General features: G+C 45.9%; 1 protein-coding gene across 1 annotated transcript; it reads left to right on the top strand.

Moving 5' to 3' along the window:
* Nucleotides 1-234: 234 nt before the first annotated feature.
* CGRRF1 (cell growth regulator with ring finger domain 1) lies at nt 235-10,120 on the top strand. The gene is made up of 6 exons (XM_015632258.3): nt 235-406; nt 3,337-3,476; nt 5,098-5,275; nt 5,468-5,615; nt 8,330-8,437; nt 9,301-10,120. Exons 1-6 carry the CDS (start codon nt 303-305, stop codon nt 9,649-9,651), a joined length of 1,029 nt encoding a protein of 342 aa, XP_015487744.1. The 5' UTR covers nt 235-302; the 3' UTR covers nt 9,652-10,120.
* The last annotated feature ends 10,076 nt before the right edge of the window (nt 10,121-20,196 follow it).

The raw sequence follows: 20,196 nt of genomic DNA, 5'->3' as shown, positions 1-20,196 counted from the left end.
GTATTTCCATGGTCCCGCCCCGTCCCTGGCAGGCTGAAGGCAGCGGCTTCACTCGGTATTTCCATGGTCCCGCCCCGTCCCTGGCAGGCTGAAGGCAGCGGCTTCACTCGGTATTTCCATGGTCCCGCCCCGTCCCTGGCAGCCTGAGGGCAGCGGCTTCACTCGGTATTTCCATGGCTCCACCCCGTCTCTGGCAGCCTGAGGGCAGCGGCTTCACTCGGTATTTCCATGGCTCCACCCCATCCCTGGCAGGCTGAGGGCAGCGGCTTCAGTCGCGGGCTGAGGGCGGCGCGGCCGCCCCGATGGCTGCCGTGTTCCTGGTTACGCTGTACGAGTATTCGCCGCTGTTTTACATCGCCCTGGTGTCCGTCTGCTTCCTCGTCACCAGCGCGCTCGTCCTCGGCTGGTCAGTGCTCTGGGGCCGGTGGGGCTCGGCCCGGGGGGCCTGGGCTGTGCTGAGGGGGGGCAAGGCCAGGCCCACGGTAGGGGCTTGGAACGGTTCATTCCAACACAAACACTCCTAGGCTTCTAAACGAGCAATAAAAATATTTTTTTTAAAAAAAAATTATACGTATTTTTGTTAAGCTCGTTCCTCTTTTAGTAATACTGAAGTGTTTTCTTAATGTTTTTCGTAATATCGCTCATAATATTGGCAAGCAATGCAGTTGTATCTACTGAGCTGTGTTTGTGTGTCCAGGGAAGGGAGCAGAGCTGGGGAAGGGTCTGCAGCCCCAGGAGAGGCTGAGGGAGCTGGGAAAGGGGCTCAGTCGGGAGAAAAGGAGGCTCAGGGGAGACCTTCTGGCTCTGCACAAGTTCCTGGGTGCATCCAGGGTCTTTTCCAGCCTAAATGATTCTGTACATCTGTGAACTGATCTCCTCAAGTGCCTCGAGGGGTGGTGAGTGAAAGAGCTTCTGCTTGTGTTTGAGAGGATGCCGCAAAAATGCCGCTGTTCCCTTTTTCAGAAACGGCTCCTTGAATGTCCCTGACTCTCAGGAGTGGCTAAATGTAAATTTTGGTTTACAATGTAAACCAAATGTAAATGTAAATTTTGGTTTACAATGCAGAGCATTGATTGGCAGTTAAAATCTTTCATGTAGGAATTGTGGCTACATACACACACCAGACTCACGTGGCTTGTGGTGAAAATAAAACAGGAGTCGTTGAACTTCCTCTCATTGGTTCCACATTAATATCTGCAGAGTGCTTGTGATAAAGGGATCTTAAAAAAAAATTATGATACTGAACCATGATTTAGATGAATCTTCATCATGTCTATCCCTAACCACTGATCCTTTTGCCAATTTAATCATTATTCTTCAACTTGTAGTAAATGCTGGCAATCCCCTGCTCAGAAACGTCTGAAGTAGATGTGTTCTACAAGATCCTTGCATGGCACCTGTCCACTGGTGTCTTTTGGGAACTGAGTGTGCAGAGAACTGTCCAAAGGCATTTATTTTCAGGATCAGAGATTCTAGTTGCACGTGCACTAGGTGTTATTGCAGTTTATGGAAATATATGCTTTTTTTTTCTTCAGAATGGAGTATTAAGGGCCTGTTAATCAAAGAGGAGCCATAGCCAGAAGCTCAGCACATACAAGGAGGTGAATGTATAGGCCACTGCTCAGAGATATTTGCTGCTTCCTTGGAATTCTGTGTCATGGCCATGACCAGGAGCCTCCAAGGGATTTCCCGGTGCCTGCAGCTGCAGGTACAGCTCAAGTTCTCCTGAACTTGCTCAGGAAAACAACTCAAATCCTTCATTTGCCACCCAGAGCACTGTAAATGCAAATGTTGTCACCAGAGCCCAGAATACCTGATCTATTGCTGTAGTGGCATTTGAGCTCCCTAATAATTTTCAGCATAAATTTGCTTAATGATGTGTTTGTGGTGGTGTCAGTCAGCCTGAAAAATTCCAACTGTTCAGGAATGTTCATGTTCTCATTTGTCAAGCCTTGCAAAAGTGATGGGAGGAGCATCTGTTCCTCTGGCCAACCCTGGATACCTGTGGCTCTGCTCACAGTCCAGGTAGGTTAATGCACAGGCAGCTTCCAGAGCCAGTCCCACAGGTGCCCTGTGCACAGGGCTGAAGTGGAATTTAGATCACCTGATTACCTGGGCATTGTATTTTTAGCTGGAGGGGAATGCTCCTGTTAGGAGGAGCTGAAGGTTCAGCACCTGTTGGAGGTCTGGCTCTGCAGAAACATTAATTCATTAACTAAACCCTTGGAAATTCCTGCTTTTTATCAGCTAGCATTACTCTGAAGAAATTAACATTCTCCTCTACCAGCTAATGATCTGGACTGTTAGATCATAAAATAAAAACTATATCTTTATTCATTCTTCCTACACTTAAAATTTACAGAAAACCACACCTTACTGAAAAGACCTCCATGCCTTCACCTGCTGCTAAAACCATACCAGAGGCTCTTTTATCTTTCAGCTTTTCGTGAGGATAATCCCATTGCTTTCAACCAGCAAAGAAAGTTTCCAAGGAAATTTTCCAGGAATTTTCCTTCACAATCAGGCAGATTCTGGTATAAAACAGGAAGCACCTTTATGCACAGCTTCAGAGATTGGCTCCATTGAGGTTTGGATGTTGAAGGAGGGAAATAGCTGCTGCCTCTGTTTCTTTTTGTGAGATGTTTAACTGGGATATTCCTGTACAGCCCCAGGGAAGTCCCTGTGCGTGTTTTCCCTTGTAGAAGAGAGAGCTGACCCTCTGTGTGCTCAAATCAAGGATGGCCAAGAGCCACTGATGAAATGCAAATGTTTCTGTGAAAGGAATGGTTTTCATGAAAAACATACAGAAAGCAGCTTGAGGTTGGATATTAGGAAGGAATTCTTGGCTGTGATGGAGATGAGGCCATGGCACAGATTGCCCAGGGAAGCTGTGGCTGCCCCATCCCTGGAATTGTTCAAGGCTGCGTTGGATGGGACTTGGAGCAACCTGCTCCAGTGCAAAGTGTCCCTGCTCACGGGTGGAGGCTGGAATAGTGCTCAGTTCTGCAGGACTCAAGACGGGAGGAAATTCTGGCCTAACTCTGTACCACTAGAGGGCACTGACAGCTCTCATCAATTTTATTCTCTTTGTGAAAACCCAGAGCAAAATACTCCCCCTTTAAAGATTCCCTGCATCACTGTGCAGACTCCTGTCTTCTGACAAAAAGCTGAAGTTGAAATGGCAGGATGTATCGTCCATGCATCCCAGCAGATATTCTGGAAAGCCAAGCTACCGCTGTTTGTCCTGCTGCTTGCTATTTAGAGCTGACAAAAAAAAATCAAATGTGTCAACACTAACACTGAACCCACTCGTTCTTCTTGTTTTGTGTCTCCTAGGTTTGGTTTGGGTGTTCCTGTTATTCTGAGGAACTCAGAAGAGACAGAATCCAGCACAAGGGTGTTGAAAAAGCGGATGAGACAAGTGAAGAATCCTTTTGGGTTAGAGATCCCTAATCCTGCTGCAGCTTCAGTAACAAGTCAGTAGAATTCTTAAGTGATTTTTGTCAATTTGCATTCCTGGTCTTGGTACTTTCCATTTTCTGCTTAGAATCATAGGATGGTTTGGGTTGGAAGGGACCTTAAAGATCATTCTTCTTGCTCTCATCCTTTTTCTCTATCATAATTTCTCAGAAATATGCTTCCATTCCAACAGAAATAAGTTTTTACACAGTTTATAAATATAGTGTTTTTAAAAAGTGAAATGTTTGGATCTGGAGGTACAGTTTAATTCTTATTAATGGAACACTTCCTGCTATTACAGATCTTTAAGTAACTAAAACATTTGCAAATTACCAACCACTGTGGGCGTTCCTATAAATTTCATGGAATTGTAGAATTGTACAGAATTCATTATGGAATATGTGCCACCCACTTAAATCTAAGCCCAGATCTTCAGCAGTGTTTGGAAGTGCACTGTTTGTAATAAATAGATAAATAAATCATCACCCTCTTTTTCTATCTGTTCTCCAATGGAAACTGAATTTAAATATCTGTTTGTATCAGAGTTCAAGCCATCCCTATGATTCCTGAAATCACCCACACAGGAAGTGGAATTTGTGGCTTTCTGCATCACTGGAGGGCAGTGAGCAAGGCTGAGCATCTTCCACCCACACAGATACGGGGCCTTCCAATGCATGAGGAAGGGCTGCAGCAGATTTTCCCCCTCCCTCAACATAAAACCCCCCCAACACAACAAATCCAACAGTTGAGGTAACTGGGATTTTTCAGGAGCTTTGAGCACTCCTGCTCCTGTTTGTGCAGGAAGTGTTTAGAAGATGACAGGTTTTTGGAAAAAGAGTGGAGAGCATAGATACTCTTTTTTTCCTCTGCATGATCAAGAGCCTTATTCTTTGAGACCACAGAGAATTTTGTAGATGAGTGATCTAATTAATACCATAATCTCAGGAGGGAAAGGACTTTGGGCTAAGGCTTGGGCTCTTGTACCTGCCAGTGAGTGTGTAAAGTATTACCAGAAGTTAAAATTTACCCTTCATAAAATGCATGTGGTATTTTCATGAGCTTAATCAACCATTTTATGTCCTCACACCCACTTCTTCATCCCCACTGACTTCCATGAACACTAAGCTGAATCTAAATTGTTAGAAGATTTGTTTATAATGATAAATAATTTTTGTTACTTTATAATGTTTAGCATTTTAGGGATGGCCTAATTGCAGCCTTCCAGTACCTGCAGGGAGCCTAGAAGAAGAGACTTTTACCAGGGCTTGGAGGGACAAGACAAGGAGGAATGGCTTCCCACTGCCAGAGGGCAGGGATAGATGGGATATTGGGAAGAAATCCTTCCCTGTGAGGTACAGGTTGCCCAGAGAAGCTGTGGCTGCCCCTGGATCCCTGGAAGTGTCCAAGGTCAGGTTGGACAGGGCTTGGAGCACTCTGGGATAGTGGAAGGTGTCCCTGCCCATGGAGGGGTGGAACTGTTTGGGCTTTCAGGTCCCTTCCAACCCAAACCATTCTATGATTCTATGATAAAAACACTGAAGTTGTTTTCTGCTTGTAGCTCTTCAAGCATCTAGGCTTAGCAATTCCAGGATTCCTGCAGGTGGTGAGTTAATGAAATCCCTCTCCTCTTTCTCCAAGGGGGTGTAACCCTGACACCTGACTGCCTGGAGGACTGTGTCCTTACCTGCTACTGGGGCTGCAACGTCCAGAAACTCCATGAAGCACTGCAGAAACACGTCTACTGCTTCAGAATAAAGACTCCTCAGGCATTAGAGGATGCTCTCTACAACGAATACCTCTACAAACAACAGCACTTGTATCCTTTTTTTGAGTTGTTTTGACAAAATCTGTTGGGTTTTTTGGCACAGGGAGCGTTGAGGCTGGTGAACGCGTCGCGGATTTTGGCACAACTCGTTTATGAGCAAACACGATGAGAAATATTCTTTATGCAAACGTCACATTTATCTGCAACTGCAGCCACTGATTGTTTTCCTTGACACAGACAAAGCATTAAAAAAAATGACAAGGCAGAGAAATATTGTCAGTTACCAGAAGATGCTCAAGTTGTGGATTTTGGCCCTGTGCCTAGAGCTCACTATCCCTTGGTAGCACTGCTGACGTTAGCAGATGAAGAAGACAGAGAAATATATGATATTGTAAGTAACATCAGAATGTATTTCAGGGTCATTGTGTTTAAGGTCTGAATGTTTCAAGAGAGAGGCTTGAATAAAGCAGCTTCACTTTCCCGTTCCCTAGAATTTGGTCCCTCACTTTCTTATTTTCTAAAATAGAGCAGCTCAAAGCTTTGACTTCCAAACCTTAGTCTTTGAAGAGGCAATGGAGAGACATTGCTTACTCTTTACTTATTCACTATAGCATTTAAAAGATGCTTGTGATTTCCCCAAAGCTTCTGCCTGCCAAGGTCCCTGTGGTCAGAGGAATAAGGGTTGGGGCAGTTTACTGTTACCTGGTACTCTGATTTCTAGGATCACATGGGCCTGTGGTGGAGCTCTTGAGCTTACACAGACTCTTGGATTCTGTTGGCAAGGCAGGAGGATTTTTTTTATAAGTGTCTGGCACAGATATGGAGCTGATTGCTGACTTGGCTGTTAGAAACCTAGAAATTACCTTTCTGCCCCAGGTCTGTGTCATGGTTGTGTCTCACAGGAGCCAACTCCCGGACACTTACAAGGAAAGGATAAAGGTCTGGCTTGAGGCTGATAGGAGATACTCAGCTCCCCAAAAAAGGTCTCCTCCTAACCTCTTGCTATTAAAGCAGCTTCAGCCTTGCCACATGCTGTTCAATACCCTTTATAAACTCTAAATCAATGATCTCTGAATGATTTGAGACATATTTTTATCTCTCATCTCATTGGATTGATAATCTGCTTGCACCAACTCCTTGAATGGTAGCACAACTCAACTTGGAAACAAATTGCCTAAACCCACTGAACCCTTTTCCTTGCATTCACCTGCAAGCTGTAATCACACCAGTGCCTAAGAAATCTGTCCCTTTTCCAGGTGATGGCTATTCTTGGCTTCTTATCACTTCTCCCACCCATCCCCACTTGAGATATTTTAATGTTTTAATACATATTTTATAGGTTCAGGTGTCAGATCAGTTTAACATAAAGAGACTCTAAATGTAATATTTGAATGTATTTGACATTAGCATGGGCATGAATTTGTAACACCTCTGTTTTGAGCCTTAACATAGAAGAAAGGCATAGAAGGAGAATGGGGGAGGTATTTTTCCTCTGATTTTGGAGGAAAGGAACACATCTAGAATCTGCAAATTCAGTCAAGGAGTAACTCCACCTGAACTTCTTGCCAGACAAATGTCAGAATTGCGCCTGGTTTGTTGAAACAAACTTGTAAAATAGAAATGAAGTGTGGAAATGGATCTTTGCCAGTGGGATAATACCATTTTGAATTATTTGGGGGGTCTGTGTGGGTGTCCATCACTGTGGATGGTGTTCCAGTGCCTCTTTCCTGAGGGAGGTGAGGGGTCTGATTTTCATCCTAACTGGTTTTGTGGCAAGATCATCCCTACTTGGTTTTGTGCCATAATTTTTCTCTAGATCCAGAAAATTAGCATGACCGTATATAAAGTTACAGAAATTACTGGAAGACTGTCACAGCTAAAGTGGAAGCTTAGATCTCAGGCACTGTGATTTAGAAAAAAAGAACTCTTTTGCCAAGGAATAGTGAATTCAGTTCTTATAAATCCATATGTGTAGGTACATACACATTTGAACTCTGTATTTAATTAGCCATGTGTGGATTTTGAAGTGCAAGTCTAATTTGCCTTTAAATTTCTTTTTAAAGCAAAACAGCTTCTATATTTCATTTCTCTTCTGACAGCTTCTGGGAACTACAATAATATTGAATTTCACTTTCTTTTTCCCAGCTTTTTAGAGGCTATTACGTAATTTGGGCAGGGTGGGGGTTGTTAGGCACAGCATGCAAGCTTAGAGTGCTTGTATTTCCAGAGGAATTATCTAAAGTCAGCCTGTGGGGGTTCAGAATCCTTTCCAGTGAAATTTGTCTTTTGCCTACTCAGATTACAAGCCAATCACTTCTTAGTGAATTTTGGAGTCTAAAAACTGCAGTCTGTGTGTTTGTGAGGGAAGAGGGAGAAAGTGGAGAAGATTGCTCAGGTGCCTTTCCAGTTTGGGGTGTAATTCCATGAGGTGGGAGCAGCCAGAGCAGGTCTCTGCTATAAACTGGCCACAGAAAAGCTCCATGGGGAAGCAGGGTGGGAAGCTGAAGGAGCACCAAGGGCTCTCTTGTGCCACATCCTGTTTATACCTTGTCCAGTGTATTTTTATTTTTTATTTTTTTTGATCAGTGCTTGAAGTCACCATTGTTGAATTCCTGATTGTCTAAGAAATTAAGCAGGTCAGAAGCTGTACCAAAGCAAATCAGAGAATCATGGAACAATATGGGTTGGAAGGAACCTTAAAGATCATCTTACATCACCCCTGCCATGGGCAGGGACACCTTCCACTTTCCCAGGTTGCTCCAAGCCCTGTCCAGCCTGGCCTTGGACACTTCCAGGGATCCAGGGGCAGCCCCAGCTTCTCTGGGCACCCTGTGCCAGGGCCTGCCCACCCTCACAGGGAAGAATTCTTTCCCAGTGTCCCATCTATCCCTGCCCTCTGGCAGTGGGAAGCCATTCCCTGTGTTCTGTCCCTTCATCCCTTGTCCCAGGTTCCTCTCCAGCTCTCCTGGAGCCCCTTTACACACTGGAAGGGGCTCTGAGCTCTTTCTGGAGCCTTCTCTTTTCCAGGGTGAACACCCCCTTTCAGCATGTTCTGTCAGCATGAGTTATAAATTATTAAATATATAATTTTTTTTCTGTTTGTAGATTGCAATGGTGGCTGTAATTCACGTTCCTGATGAAAGCTACAGACTTTCCTGCCGAATTTTGTATCAGTATCTCCTCCTAGCTCAAGGTCAATACCATGACCTGAAGGTAAGCCACGCATGGAGTCTGGTTTCATGTGTATGACAGTGTTAACTTTAGCTTGTGTAGGCTTTCAGGAGCCTAAATTAGTACAAGGCTTCTATTGTCATGCAAAGAATTGGATGGTAGTTAAAATTATTTTATCAGTTAAGTAGTGCCACAGGAACTTACTGTACAGAAATATTTTCCATGAAAATATTCAAGATTTCCTGGAGAAATAACCTGCTTCTAATCTAGGAGTCCTCGTGTCCACTTAGTAAAGCAGTAGGAAGAAATTCACTGTTGAATGCTTCTTCTTTCCAGAATGTTTATTTCTTCTCTTCAGAATTCCCTTTTAATCAGAAAAGCCTCAGAAGAAACTTACTTTTTTAAAATTCCTTTTTCTTGCACTATACTCAGGAATCATGCCCAGAAGAATTTGTGCTTCACGTAAAATAAGGCAAAAAAAGGAGTAGGGGATTGGAATATGAGCAAGAGCAGAATGGGTTGAGTGAAGCAGATTTGACAGTGTGGTGGATATAATTTTGGTAGGAACAGATAGAAGATCCCTCTAGGCACAGAGGGCTGATGGACCAGAAACAAACCTGAGCTGCTCAAAACCTGAGCACTTCTGTTAAAGTTCATGCATGATGTTGATTTAATGCAGCCAAGGTCTGAGGACTTACCTTTAATATTTTCCCACTGTTTTATGTAATTTCATGTTTGTGAAATGCCTTTAACTGAGACCAGGCAGCTGCCAGGACCCACACAGGGTCTGGCACTGTTTGACCCAGTGAATGGACCAGTGGAACTACCACTGCACCTCTGTGTGTGTGCAGAGATTGGGGAAGAGTTTGTTCTCTCCTAAATACTTGTGCTTATGTGTATTTTAGCAACTCTTCATGTCTGCAAATAGCCCTGCACCCTCCTCCAGCGATACCTTCCCTGGTGAGAGCAGCACTGACAGAGGGCTGCTGGAAAAGGCCGGGCTGGCTGGAGATGAACCAGAATTGCAGGAAGAAAACAGCAAAGACTGTGTTGTTTGCCAGAACGGCCCCGTGAACTGGGTCCTCCTGCCCTGCAGACACACGTGCCTGTGCAATGGCTGCATCAAGTATTTCCAGCAGTGCCCAATGTGCAGGCAGTTCGTGCAGGAGTCTTTTCCACTTTGCAGCAAAAAGGAGCAAGATGAGGATGAATCGACCCATGTCTTGCAAGATGTTCTTCCTGGAAGAGTTTTTTAACAGCAGTTAAAAATAAAAGACCTGGGTTGTTTGCACTAAGATTAAATGTGGAAGCCAGACTATTTATGGGAGGATATGTAGAGTTAACTTGTAGGATTTTGCTTTTTTTTTTTTGTTGGGTAATTTTCAGCTTCCTTATTTTTCCTCGCTCCATATGCTCGCAGGAGCACTGCTTACCCGTGCAATGTGGACAGGAGAAGTGCGTAGGATAGCTCTGAAGGATGTGATTTTATTTATAACTGCTTCCTAGATTTTCTTGGAGCACTATTGGAGGCTATTTTGACTACTAAATTTAGGCTGTCTACTAAAAAAAGAGTAAAACTTGCAAGTGCAGTTGCACAAGGCTCATTCTATATTTATTGTGTTTAAAATACTAGAGCCATGTATCATTTTAACTCAGTATAATTTAGGAACTTAGCACTTTACAGAATGTACCATATGAAGGAAAGTAAATATTCTTCATCATTAACCCTGTGTATGTTTATTTTGTAGCTGAAGGTTGGACTGTGGCAGGAGCTGGGGGTTGAAGGTGTGGCTCAGGACACTGTTTCTGGCTGGTTTGAAGGATTTGTGCTTCAGCCAAAGCCCTTTGGAAAGATTTTTGTTGATTATTCTTGAACTGCGTGTTGCTGACACTTTCAAGCCCCTGCGATGACATCTTGAGACACAGACTTTCAGTCTTGCTGGCAGTGCCTGTAGGAACTTGTTCTCCATGCAAGTATTGGTTAATCACTCTCCAGAGAGGTGGCAATTTTGTGGTGCTTTGAGGGATTTCTAGCTCTTTGCACTTGCATGGTCAGCTTGGATGACCAGTAACAAGTTAACCAGTTACCCTTAGCAATAATCCCAGGACGTGTACCTGCTCCAACAAAGGAAGAAGCTAAAGAACAGCAGAAAATTATTTCCTTTCACTCCAGTGGTGTATTGTCAAAAGCAGTAAAAATGGCTTTTGAGAAAAGAAAGTGGTTGGTTTCTTTAAAGAGAGACAAATTCTCCTAAAGACAAACAGGCTGAGTGTCACATCTGATCATATAAGGGAAAATGCTCCTTAGAACCTGTAGAAATGGAGAGTAGCTGCTTTCTGTCCACCCTTTTGTTCCCTTGCAGCTTTTCCCTACGTCCAATTCCAGAACAGCTGCTCAGGCTCAGGCAGGGAAAACCATGCTCCATGATCCTCAGCTCTGCTCTCCTGCCAGCTCCAGGGTACACACAAGGTGCTGCACACCTCCAAAACAGGGAAGCTTCCCCTACTCAAAGGTATTCCATCTTCACCTTTCCATCCTTCTTTTCTTTTATTGTTTGCTGTGACCCTGCTTTCAAACTCCAGACAATAACCTCTGAGGAAAAGATTTAGGTGGTGCTGTGTGGAAGAGCAGTGGTTAGTTGTAAGGACAGACAGAGGTGGGCAATTGTTGCCCGTAGCTACAGATTTCCAGCCAGTGATCAGCAGGCTGGTTGTAAGATAATTTATCTGCTCTGCCTAAGTGACCATCCTGGCCAGGGACAACTTGGGAATAAACTGCTGGACAAACCAGGCTGCTGTTTGCACTGTGTACCAGCCAGGAATGACACCCTGAGGTGTCTGCAGGGATGCAGCAGTGCCTGATCAATGGCAGCAGCTGCTTCCAAACCAACAGCTCACACAGCATGTGGGACAGTGGATTGTTATTCCAGAGGAGCAGGTTAATGCTGTGCTGGTTCCAGCCTGGAGCTGGGCACTGATAATTAGCAGGGACTTGTTTGCCCACAGAGATCATGAAGGAGGTGTTGTTTACTGCTCGACCACAGTAGTCACCGATATTTAATCAATTAATTAAAATATCCCATCAAACAACATGGGATCCAAACCTGTGGGCTTATTTAATCTCACAGTGAAATGGTATTCAAGTAACCCCACAGAGAGTTGCCTGGTCTGCCTCATCCTTCAATCGATGCCAGTATTAAATAATAATGGCAAGCAGGATGTAGCTGTGCTGAACTGCCAGGCCATGTATTTACCATTAAGTCTGTCCCAGCTTTTCATTTGTTACTTGCTCTTTTAATAGCATTTTCCAGAGATGCTTAGTTGCTTTCTCTGCTCTAACAAGCTTCCTTGCTGGCCCAAATGAAAGACCTGATGAGAGCTATAAAAAGTACAGTAGCTGCCTCATTACATTTGTCCTTCTTCTAAGAAGCCATGCCAAAATACAGATCAGGTGAGAAGGAAAAGAAGCAGTTCTAAAGCTGCCCAGTGTATCCCTTGGTTGTCTTAAAGCAGGAATTCAAGGCTCTAAGAGAGAAATAAAACCTTCCTGTGATCCACAAAAACACAGTGTATTGACAGAGGCTGTTCTGCTCTGTCACCCTTCTGTAACAGAGGTGATATAACATTCCTTTTCTGCTCATAATAGATGATCTTTATGGATTTGATGACATCAAGTAAGATGGGAAGACTTCTGGCAACAGGATTTGCTTCTTTTAAGCAGCACTGGGGTGTTTCAGATTTGTAATGTTTTTTGCTGCAGGAGGGGTTGGTTTGATTTGATTCATCAACCCTAATCAGAGCTGAGGCTTCCAAATGGGTTGATCAGACAAAGTGGTGCAATTTGGGGATGTCCCAAGGTGTCTTTCCAAGTGCCAATGGACTGTGACATGGGCATCTTCCTTCTGTAGGGAAATTTGCTGGGTTAGGATCTTCCTTCTTATCTGCCTCCTAAGTAGAGGGGAAAATGGTCATAGGGAAAATCCAGGCCAGCTCAGGTGGCTGCTGTACAACTCCCTGACAGGAGGGTGCAGCCAGGTGAGGGTTGGTTCTTCTCCCAAGAAACAAGGAATAGGACAAGAGGAAACAGCCTCAAGTTGCAGCAGGAGAGGTTTAGATTGGATATCGGGGAAAATGTCTTCACTGAAATTGTGGTGAGGCTGTCCACAGGCTGCCCAGGTACATGTTCAGCTTTAAGATGAGCTTCTGTGTGAATCTGATTTAAATGCCTCATTTACATGCTAACATCAAACTTCAAGTATGGGCAGCTCTGCATATTCTGTGTTGCTTTTACTCACTGGTGTCCGTGGGTAGAGTGACAAGAGCCTGTAGTGCAGTATAGGAACCCCTATAAAAAGGGGCTGCCACTGGTTGGATTCCATAAATTCGTGGGAATGTGCAAGACCAACATAAAGGCACCTTTGTGTGGATGCTTCTGCAGCTGAGCTAGGAGAGGTCCTGTCTTAATTACCCCATCTAATAATGGGAATGATTTACAAGAGTACATATGCTAAAAGTAGACACAGTCTTAAGACTAAATGAATCCATCAGCAGAGTCTGATGTCCAAAGTCAGGAGTCTTTGTGTGTCTCCCACAGAATTTTGGAAATCAATGACATTATAAATTTATGCTGAGATTACTGAACCTTCATCAAGCTTGCGAAACCCAAAAAACTCCTTTTGTTCCTCCTCCCTGCACATGCAGTCCTCAAGCATAGAAAGGGCAACGCTGGGATGTTTGTCACCGTTGTGACATGAGGATTTGCATTTCTGTATTACCTCTGGAAATGTTCAAGGCCAGACTGGGTGGAGCTTGGAGCAACTGGTTCACGTGGAAGGTGTCCTTGCCCATGGCAGGGGATTGGAATTACTTGATTTTTAAGGTTTCTTCCAGCCCAAACCATTCTGAGATTCTTTGATTTCCGTTCTTTAGAAAACACTTGCACTACCTGGATCCTCCTGAGATTTGAGGGAATCCCAGAACTGCTTCTGTGGGACCAGCAATAATTATCAGGACAATCAGCTGCTACCTGTGTTTTCTATCCTCAGCCTGCGGCGACCTTTTACCTGCAAAAGATTTGTACTTAAAAATCTTCTCTAGGTTTTAAATGCCTCCTCCACCTTTTTGTCTTCATCAGCTGAGGGGTTTTGGCAGTTCCTAATAATTTTTCCTCTCCCATTGCATAGCTACTTCACATCTAATATTTCCTGGCAGATTTCTCAGTAGTAGCTGTAGTCAGGGGACTGGTGAGAGGTCTAATGCATCACTTCTCTCTCTCCTCGTGCTATTTATTCCAGTGTCTATCAGCTCCTCACTAACAATACTTTGACAAACAGGCTGGAGGGGAGGATTGCTAACTTGTGAATTATTTTGAAGTTACCCTCTTATTTCTTTCCCTGTAACTCTGCAGATGTTGTTGAGTTTGGAGGCAGAACAGAGCTCTACCAGGGGTTATCAGGCATCAGTCTCCTGCCAGCAGAACTGTGGGATACAGATGTTGTGTCTTCCCTGCTCATGTGCAGCACAGACATCACATTTGGTTTGTTCACTCCAGTTCCTGAGGGTCCCCAGTTTTAAGGATTTTCCCTGTAGGGAAAGACTGCAAGCTCAAAAAGCACCAGCTTGGAGGGAGCCTGGGGTGAGATATTGCTGGCAGCAAGGTTGAGGATGATGATGGCAAGTGAGAAGCCCAGAGGGGGTCAGACATGGCATTGTCTCTGCTTGCCAGGGTGAGCATAGCCCTGTGGGGCAGCACATTCCATTGATTAAAGTAAGACCAGAGCAGTGATTTATGGCACAGTACTGCTTGAAAAACAGTGATTTTCATTCACCAGATTCTGGCATGCATGAGACAAGGCTGGTGGCACAATTGCTGCCTTTCCTTTGAAAGCCAGTCTCCTCCCAGGTGCTCAGTACCAAACCCTGGCTGGAGTGGCTGCAATATCATCCAAACCCTCCTCTACTGAGACAGCTTGAGTGACACAAGAACTTACCTTTACATTTTGCTATAGGACCAAAAAGGAGTGTTTGCCAAGAGCTGGTGGATTCCCATTAAAGAATGACTACAACTTTCCCAGTCTTTGAATCTCCAAGTGTCTTCCCAGAGACACAAAAATGTGTGAATGAGTCTGCCAGCTCCAGTTTTCCCTTTCGGCACCAACTTCTTAATGAAAAAGTCTCCATCAAATTTCACAGCATTCAACACTCTGTCATTAGGAGGGCTTGGGCAAGATGCAGAACAGCCCTCAGAGGTCTCAGTGGATCATCTCCATTTACATCTATTCCAGCTGTGCCCACACATGCTTGTTAGTCCATGCAGCCCTAGATGTCACTTCCCTGGATTTTGCTGAAGTTGTTTGGAGCCAGGAGCAGGAGGATCAATGCAGGCTCTTTTTCTCTGTATTTATCTTCCATATTTGGATCCCCTTCCATTTCACCAAATATAAGCATTGAGGTTTTCCTCCACCCCAGCCTCCTGACTACATCTAAACCCTCACCCAGCCTGGAAGCTCCTCCTCTCTCCTTTAACGATATTCTTAAATTACCCTAATTTTGTCAGCTGCTCCATTATTAATAACTAACTAGGAAAACTGCCACATTGTTAGTGCTGCTGACACGTGTCTCAAGCTGGGACCAGGATTCCAAAGAGAGTTGCTTGAGAGGGGTGGTTAGGGAAGCAATTTCCTCGATGGTGCGTGCTAATGCACATATCCAATCCTGCCTTGGAGCTGCTGGAGCCGGGGAGTCGAGCAGCTCCGTTGCACGGTGCCTCCTTGGGGATCAGTGTCTTGTTTCATCAGGGCCATCTGCTTGCAACACAGCCTCAGCCAGCTCCAAGTCCTATAACAAGCTGCTCTCAGTGCCGGCTGGAAATGGTTGGAAAAATCCGAGTGTTGTAGGTAAACATGAGGCTGGGATACAGCCATGCAGGGAGTTATTGGGCTGGCAGGCATTTATGGGGTGTTGCTGTGCATGAAGAGGGGCCCAGAGCTACTCAGGGGTGCAGACCCATGCCAGGTGTGAGTGGAGCTGTTCTCCATGCCCATGCCAATGGCTGGAAGGATAGAATGGGACATGTCTTGTGTGGCACACAATCCAACCCCGATAACCAAGCTGCCCTGAAAGCCACCACACACAGCGATCTCAGTCCTTCAAAGGCACATTCTGCAAATACTCACTTGCTGTTGGTAGGATGATCAGGTGCTGCAATATTTATACTCAAGGGGTTGTTTGAAACTGGCAGAGCCCAGTGAAACTTACGGGAAATCCTTCACATCCCTTTTTGCATCCCCTTCTCCCTCAGCTCCTCTTCATCACCAATTCCGTTGGCATCTCCAAGCATGAGAGCAGCCTGTGATACATTTGCCAGGGGTGGTTTTTTGAGGACCATTAGTTAAGCTGATTTATTTTGTTGGCTCTGTGTCCCTGGGGTCTCTGTCAGCCAACTCATCAAGCGTGCAGAGCAGAGCTGACAATGCTGGAGAGGCGATGTCCGTGCACTCCCAGCATTTCAGAGAGGACATGGGATCTTCTCACGGCATCCCCTTGACAATGGCTAAACAAATAAAATGTGAGCAGCCCTTCCATGCTAAGTAGTATTTTCCAGTGCTCCTTTCTCCAGGTGTTTGCACCCACATTGCTCCTTCTCTTTCCCTTTTTACTTTTTTTTGCTTTGTGGTCACAGCTCAAACCAGAGGGTTAAATTTGCTTTTCCTACAAGCCCTCATCCTCCATCATCCTCATCCCAGTGATTGCTGCCTCCAGAATCAGAGGAGTCAGCCCATGCTGCTTTTACCAGGATTTGGGCTGTTCAACACTTAATTTTCTACTAACAGGGCTAAAGATGCAGTGGTTGTACATCCACACTGAGAGCTGCTCCATGTGGACATGTTAAGGCTGGAAGATGGTCTTTAAGGTCCCTTCCAACCCAAATCCTTCAAGGATTCTGTGATTTTTTAATATCTGCCTCATCCAGTTTGGAAATACAGACCCGCATAGGTTTTGTTGTTTACTTTTTATTTTTCATTTTATTATATTTCTTTTTGGTGTGAGCTTGCTTTTCGAAGGGTGTTTTTTTTGGTGTGTGAATTTTACAGCTCCACTTCACCACCCAAGGTAAGGGAAATGCTGCCATCCCAGTGGCCAATTCCCACACTGTGTTTAGGAACAAATGGAAATGATGTTGTGTTTAATTATCTCAGCCTGCTTACCATGGTATTTTCACTAATATTTGGGTTTAATGAGCTAGGAAATCTGGGCCATTGTGTGCTGGTGGATACACTCATCCTTTCTTCAGCTAAATATGTTAGCAGATAGCTTCCACAGAGATGAGCAACTGCTTCCTTTGAACTCGGGAATCATCAGGATTCACTAATTTGCTTAGACCACCTGCTTGGTACTATTACCACAGGCCTCTTATTTTCCCTCTGAAATGGTAAACAGAAATCGAAATGTTGCTGTACTGATCCTGGAGAAGAAGAGGCTGAGGGGAGATTTCACAGAGGGTGCAGCTTCCTCACATTAGGGGCACTGGATGGGCAACTCTGCTCTCTGTAACAGTGACAGGGAGTGGCTGGAGCTGTGCCAGGGGAGCTTTGGGTTGGATATCAGGAAAAGGTTCTTCCCCCAGAGGGTACTGGGGCACTCCCCAGGCTCCCCAGGGAAGGGTCACAGCCCCAAGGCTGGCAGAGCTCAAGGAGCATTTGGACATCTCTCGGGCACAGGGTGGGATTGTTGGGGTGTCCTGTGCAGGGTCAGGAGTTGGACTCAATGATCCCTGTGGGTCCCTTCCAGCTCAGGATAGTCTGTGATTCCATGACCCAGCCTGGCATCTGCGGTGCCTCAGCCCACAAGCACAGCCCCACTTAGCAGCCTCTGCTTCCTACCCAGGGACTTGCAGCCCTGCAGAAATGCTCCAGCTGGATCTGCAAAGATCCCAAGGTCCCACAGGAATTACCATATAAAAGGGAATTACCCTGCGTCTCTACTCAGCCTGCCTCGTGTTTTGCATGGGATGTCTTTGCTCCCAGGACACGTGGTCTGCACTTTGGATTCTCCATCCGCAGGGAAGAGAGTTGGCCACGGGGGTGTTGGTGAATCTCCCCACTGCAGTCAGGGAAGGAGATTTGCTCCCAGCCAGCTTGAGGATCCTTCCATCACACAGATCTGCACGGGCACCCGCCCTACAGAGCTCAGAATGCAGCAAGGAATTTCTTCCACGGGTCACAGATCTGTTTTTTAATTGCCATAGAAACCTCCAAACATCAGGCGTGTGCTGTTACGTCAGGGTCTCGCTCCTCCACAGCTGCCTCCTTGGGACACTCTGGGGAACAGGAACTGTGGGGTCCTAAATGGTGGGTGATTATTTTTGGATTAATTACTAAGCATGGTCTTGGTGTCTCCCGGAGCACAGGATAGAAACTGTGGCTTTGGTCCTTTTACTCTTTTCATCCACGGCTTGCTGGTGTGACGGGACATTTCCCACTGCCCTGCCCATCATCACCGAGGGATGCATTCGCTGCTTCAGCCCTAAATATCCTTCCCATCTCTGCCGTTCCCACTTTAGACAATCAAAATGCAAAACTTGGGAGGCGTTCTTGGCACAGCCAGCTTGGCAACCCTTAAATTAGCGGGGTGTGAGCGCGCGGCGTTCCCACCCGGAGCTCCTCGTGCCGCTGGAGCCTCGCTCCGCGTTCCCGCGCGAGACGCGCACCCGGCGCGGCAGATGGCTCATCCTCACGGCTCCACGGGCCATCCCAAAGCACACCCCGACAGCGGGAGGGCTGTCAGCACTTAGGTGAGGGGAAAGGGGCTCGTTGGTGGAGCATTTATTGGGATGGAGCCGGAGGATGAGGCAGATGGCTGGGGATTGTTGGCAGGGAACTCGTGTTTGTTTAATTAGTCACCAGACAGACTGAGCTAAAAGCAAACTCCAAGTGTGGTGAGATGGACCATTTGTACTTGATGTCTACCTGATGATCCTCGTCTCGTCATCCTGCAGTGGGATTGATGCTCCAGCACACAGCACCAGGTATTCTCAGTGATTTTAGGGGCCTTTGTTTCCCCACTATTTTTCCCCCCAAAAGGGGCAGATGAAGATAGGTGTTGCTTTAAAATGTAACCAAAGAATGCACAAACAGCCCCCAACAGAGCACACGGCCACTTGTAGGGCTGTGTGGATTTCTAAAGCAGCTCCAAGAGAGCTGGAGAGGGATTTAGGACAAGGGCCCGGAGTGACAGGACAAGGAGGAATGGTTTCCACTGCCTCAGAGCAGGGTCAGATGCGATATTGGGAAGGAATCCTTCCCTGGCAGGGTGGTGAAACCCTGGCACAGGTTGCCCAGAGAAGCTGTGGCTGCCTGTGTGTCCTGGAAGTGTCCAAGGCCAGGTTGGACAGGGCCTTGGAGCAACCTGGGATAGTGGAAGGTGTCCCTGTCCATGGCAGGGGTTTGGAATGAGATGAGCTTTAAGATCTGTGATTCTGTCACTCACTGGTGGAGGGGTTCAGCCCCGCCTTTGCCATGATCCCATCGTGTCTCCCTCCCAGACCATGCCCTAACACCTGGGCACATCTCCCAACTCTGAGCTTCCCTGTCCTCGAAATAATGAAGGCTGGGAGATGCTGCAAAGGTAGAATTACGGAATCATGGAACTTGTAAGGTTGGAAAAACCCTCTAAGATCANAAAAAAAAAAGGAAAAAATAAGTGAAATAAATGATAGATGGGAAAGGGAAATAAAATCTGCACAGGAAATGATAACCCAAACACAAATCCTGTCTCTGCACACTCGGTGCTTGAAGGGGTAAAATCCGTGTATATTTAGCACGAATATCTAAAATGCAAAACTCTGAAAAAAAAAAAAAAGTTTTAAAAATTACCATTTGGGGACGAGGCCACGTTTACCAGAGCCCAAAGCGGTGCTTTTTCCCCCCAAAATATCCCCCCTGCCGTTACCCCGCAGCCCACTAGAGGGTGGTTTCCTCCAGCGGGAGCTCCGCAGGCCGCTCGCTGCGCGGGGAGGGGATCCGGAGTGTGTTTTCCAGCGTTCCCTGTGCGGGAGGAGCGCCCAAAATTCCCGGGGGGAGTGGCAGAAAGGATCGGGGGGGGGACACAGGGGACACACGGGGGACGCGCGTCCCCCTCGGGCTCCCCCCTCCGGCGCGCGCCTCGGCCCCGCCCACCCTCCGATGACGTCACCCGTATGCAAATGAGCGACATGGGGGAGCGGGGGAGATGTGTATAAGAGACAGTCCCTGTCCTCGAAATAATGAAGGCTGGGAGATGCTGCAAAGGTAGAATTACGGAATCATGGAACTTGTAAGGTTGGAAAAACCCTCTAAGATCATCGAGTCCAACCATTCCCCCAGCACTGCCAAGCCCAACACTGACTCATGTCCCCAAGTGCCACATCTACACATCTTTTAAATCCCTCCAGGGATGGGGACTCCACCACTGCCCTCAGCAGAGGTACCAGTGTCACTTGTTCCTGAGCATGGATCAGATATTTTAGGGAAGGGATTCCTAAAGGGGCTCTGAGAGTGCTGGAGGGGTACTTTGGACAACAGCCTGGAGTGACAAGACAAGAAGAAATGGCTTAAAATGCAGAGGTACTCCCACAAATGAAAAACCCACACCTTTATTTTTGCTTTATAAAATGCCTTGATTATGTTCAGTATTTGATGCCTTCTTACAAACACTTGTCCTTAGGGGTTTTTCTCCCGCATTTCCCTTCCTGTATATACCTGTATGACTCATCCCTTGCAATGGGATGAAAATAAATGAAAAAATTAAGAACAAAAAAAAAA

Source organism: Parus major, chromosome 5, assembly GCF_001522545.3.
Source record: "Parus major isolate Abel chromosome 5, Parus_major1.1, whole genome shotgun sequence".
Taxonomy (NCBI): Eukaryota; Metazoa; Chordata; class Aves; order Passeriformes; family Paridae; genus Parus; species Parus major.
The sequence above is the reverse complement of the archived record's forward strand: the minus strand, read 5'-3'. Positions and strand labels throughout refer to the sequence as shown.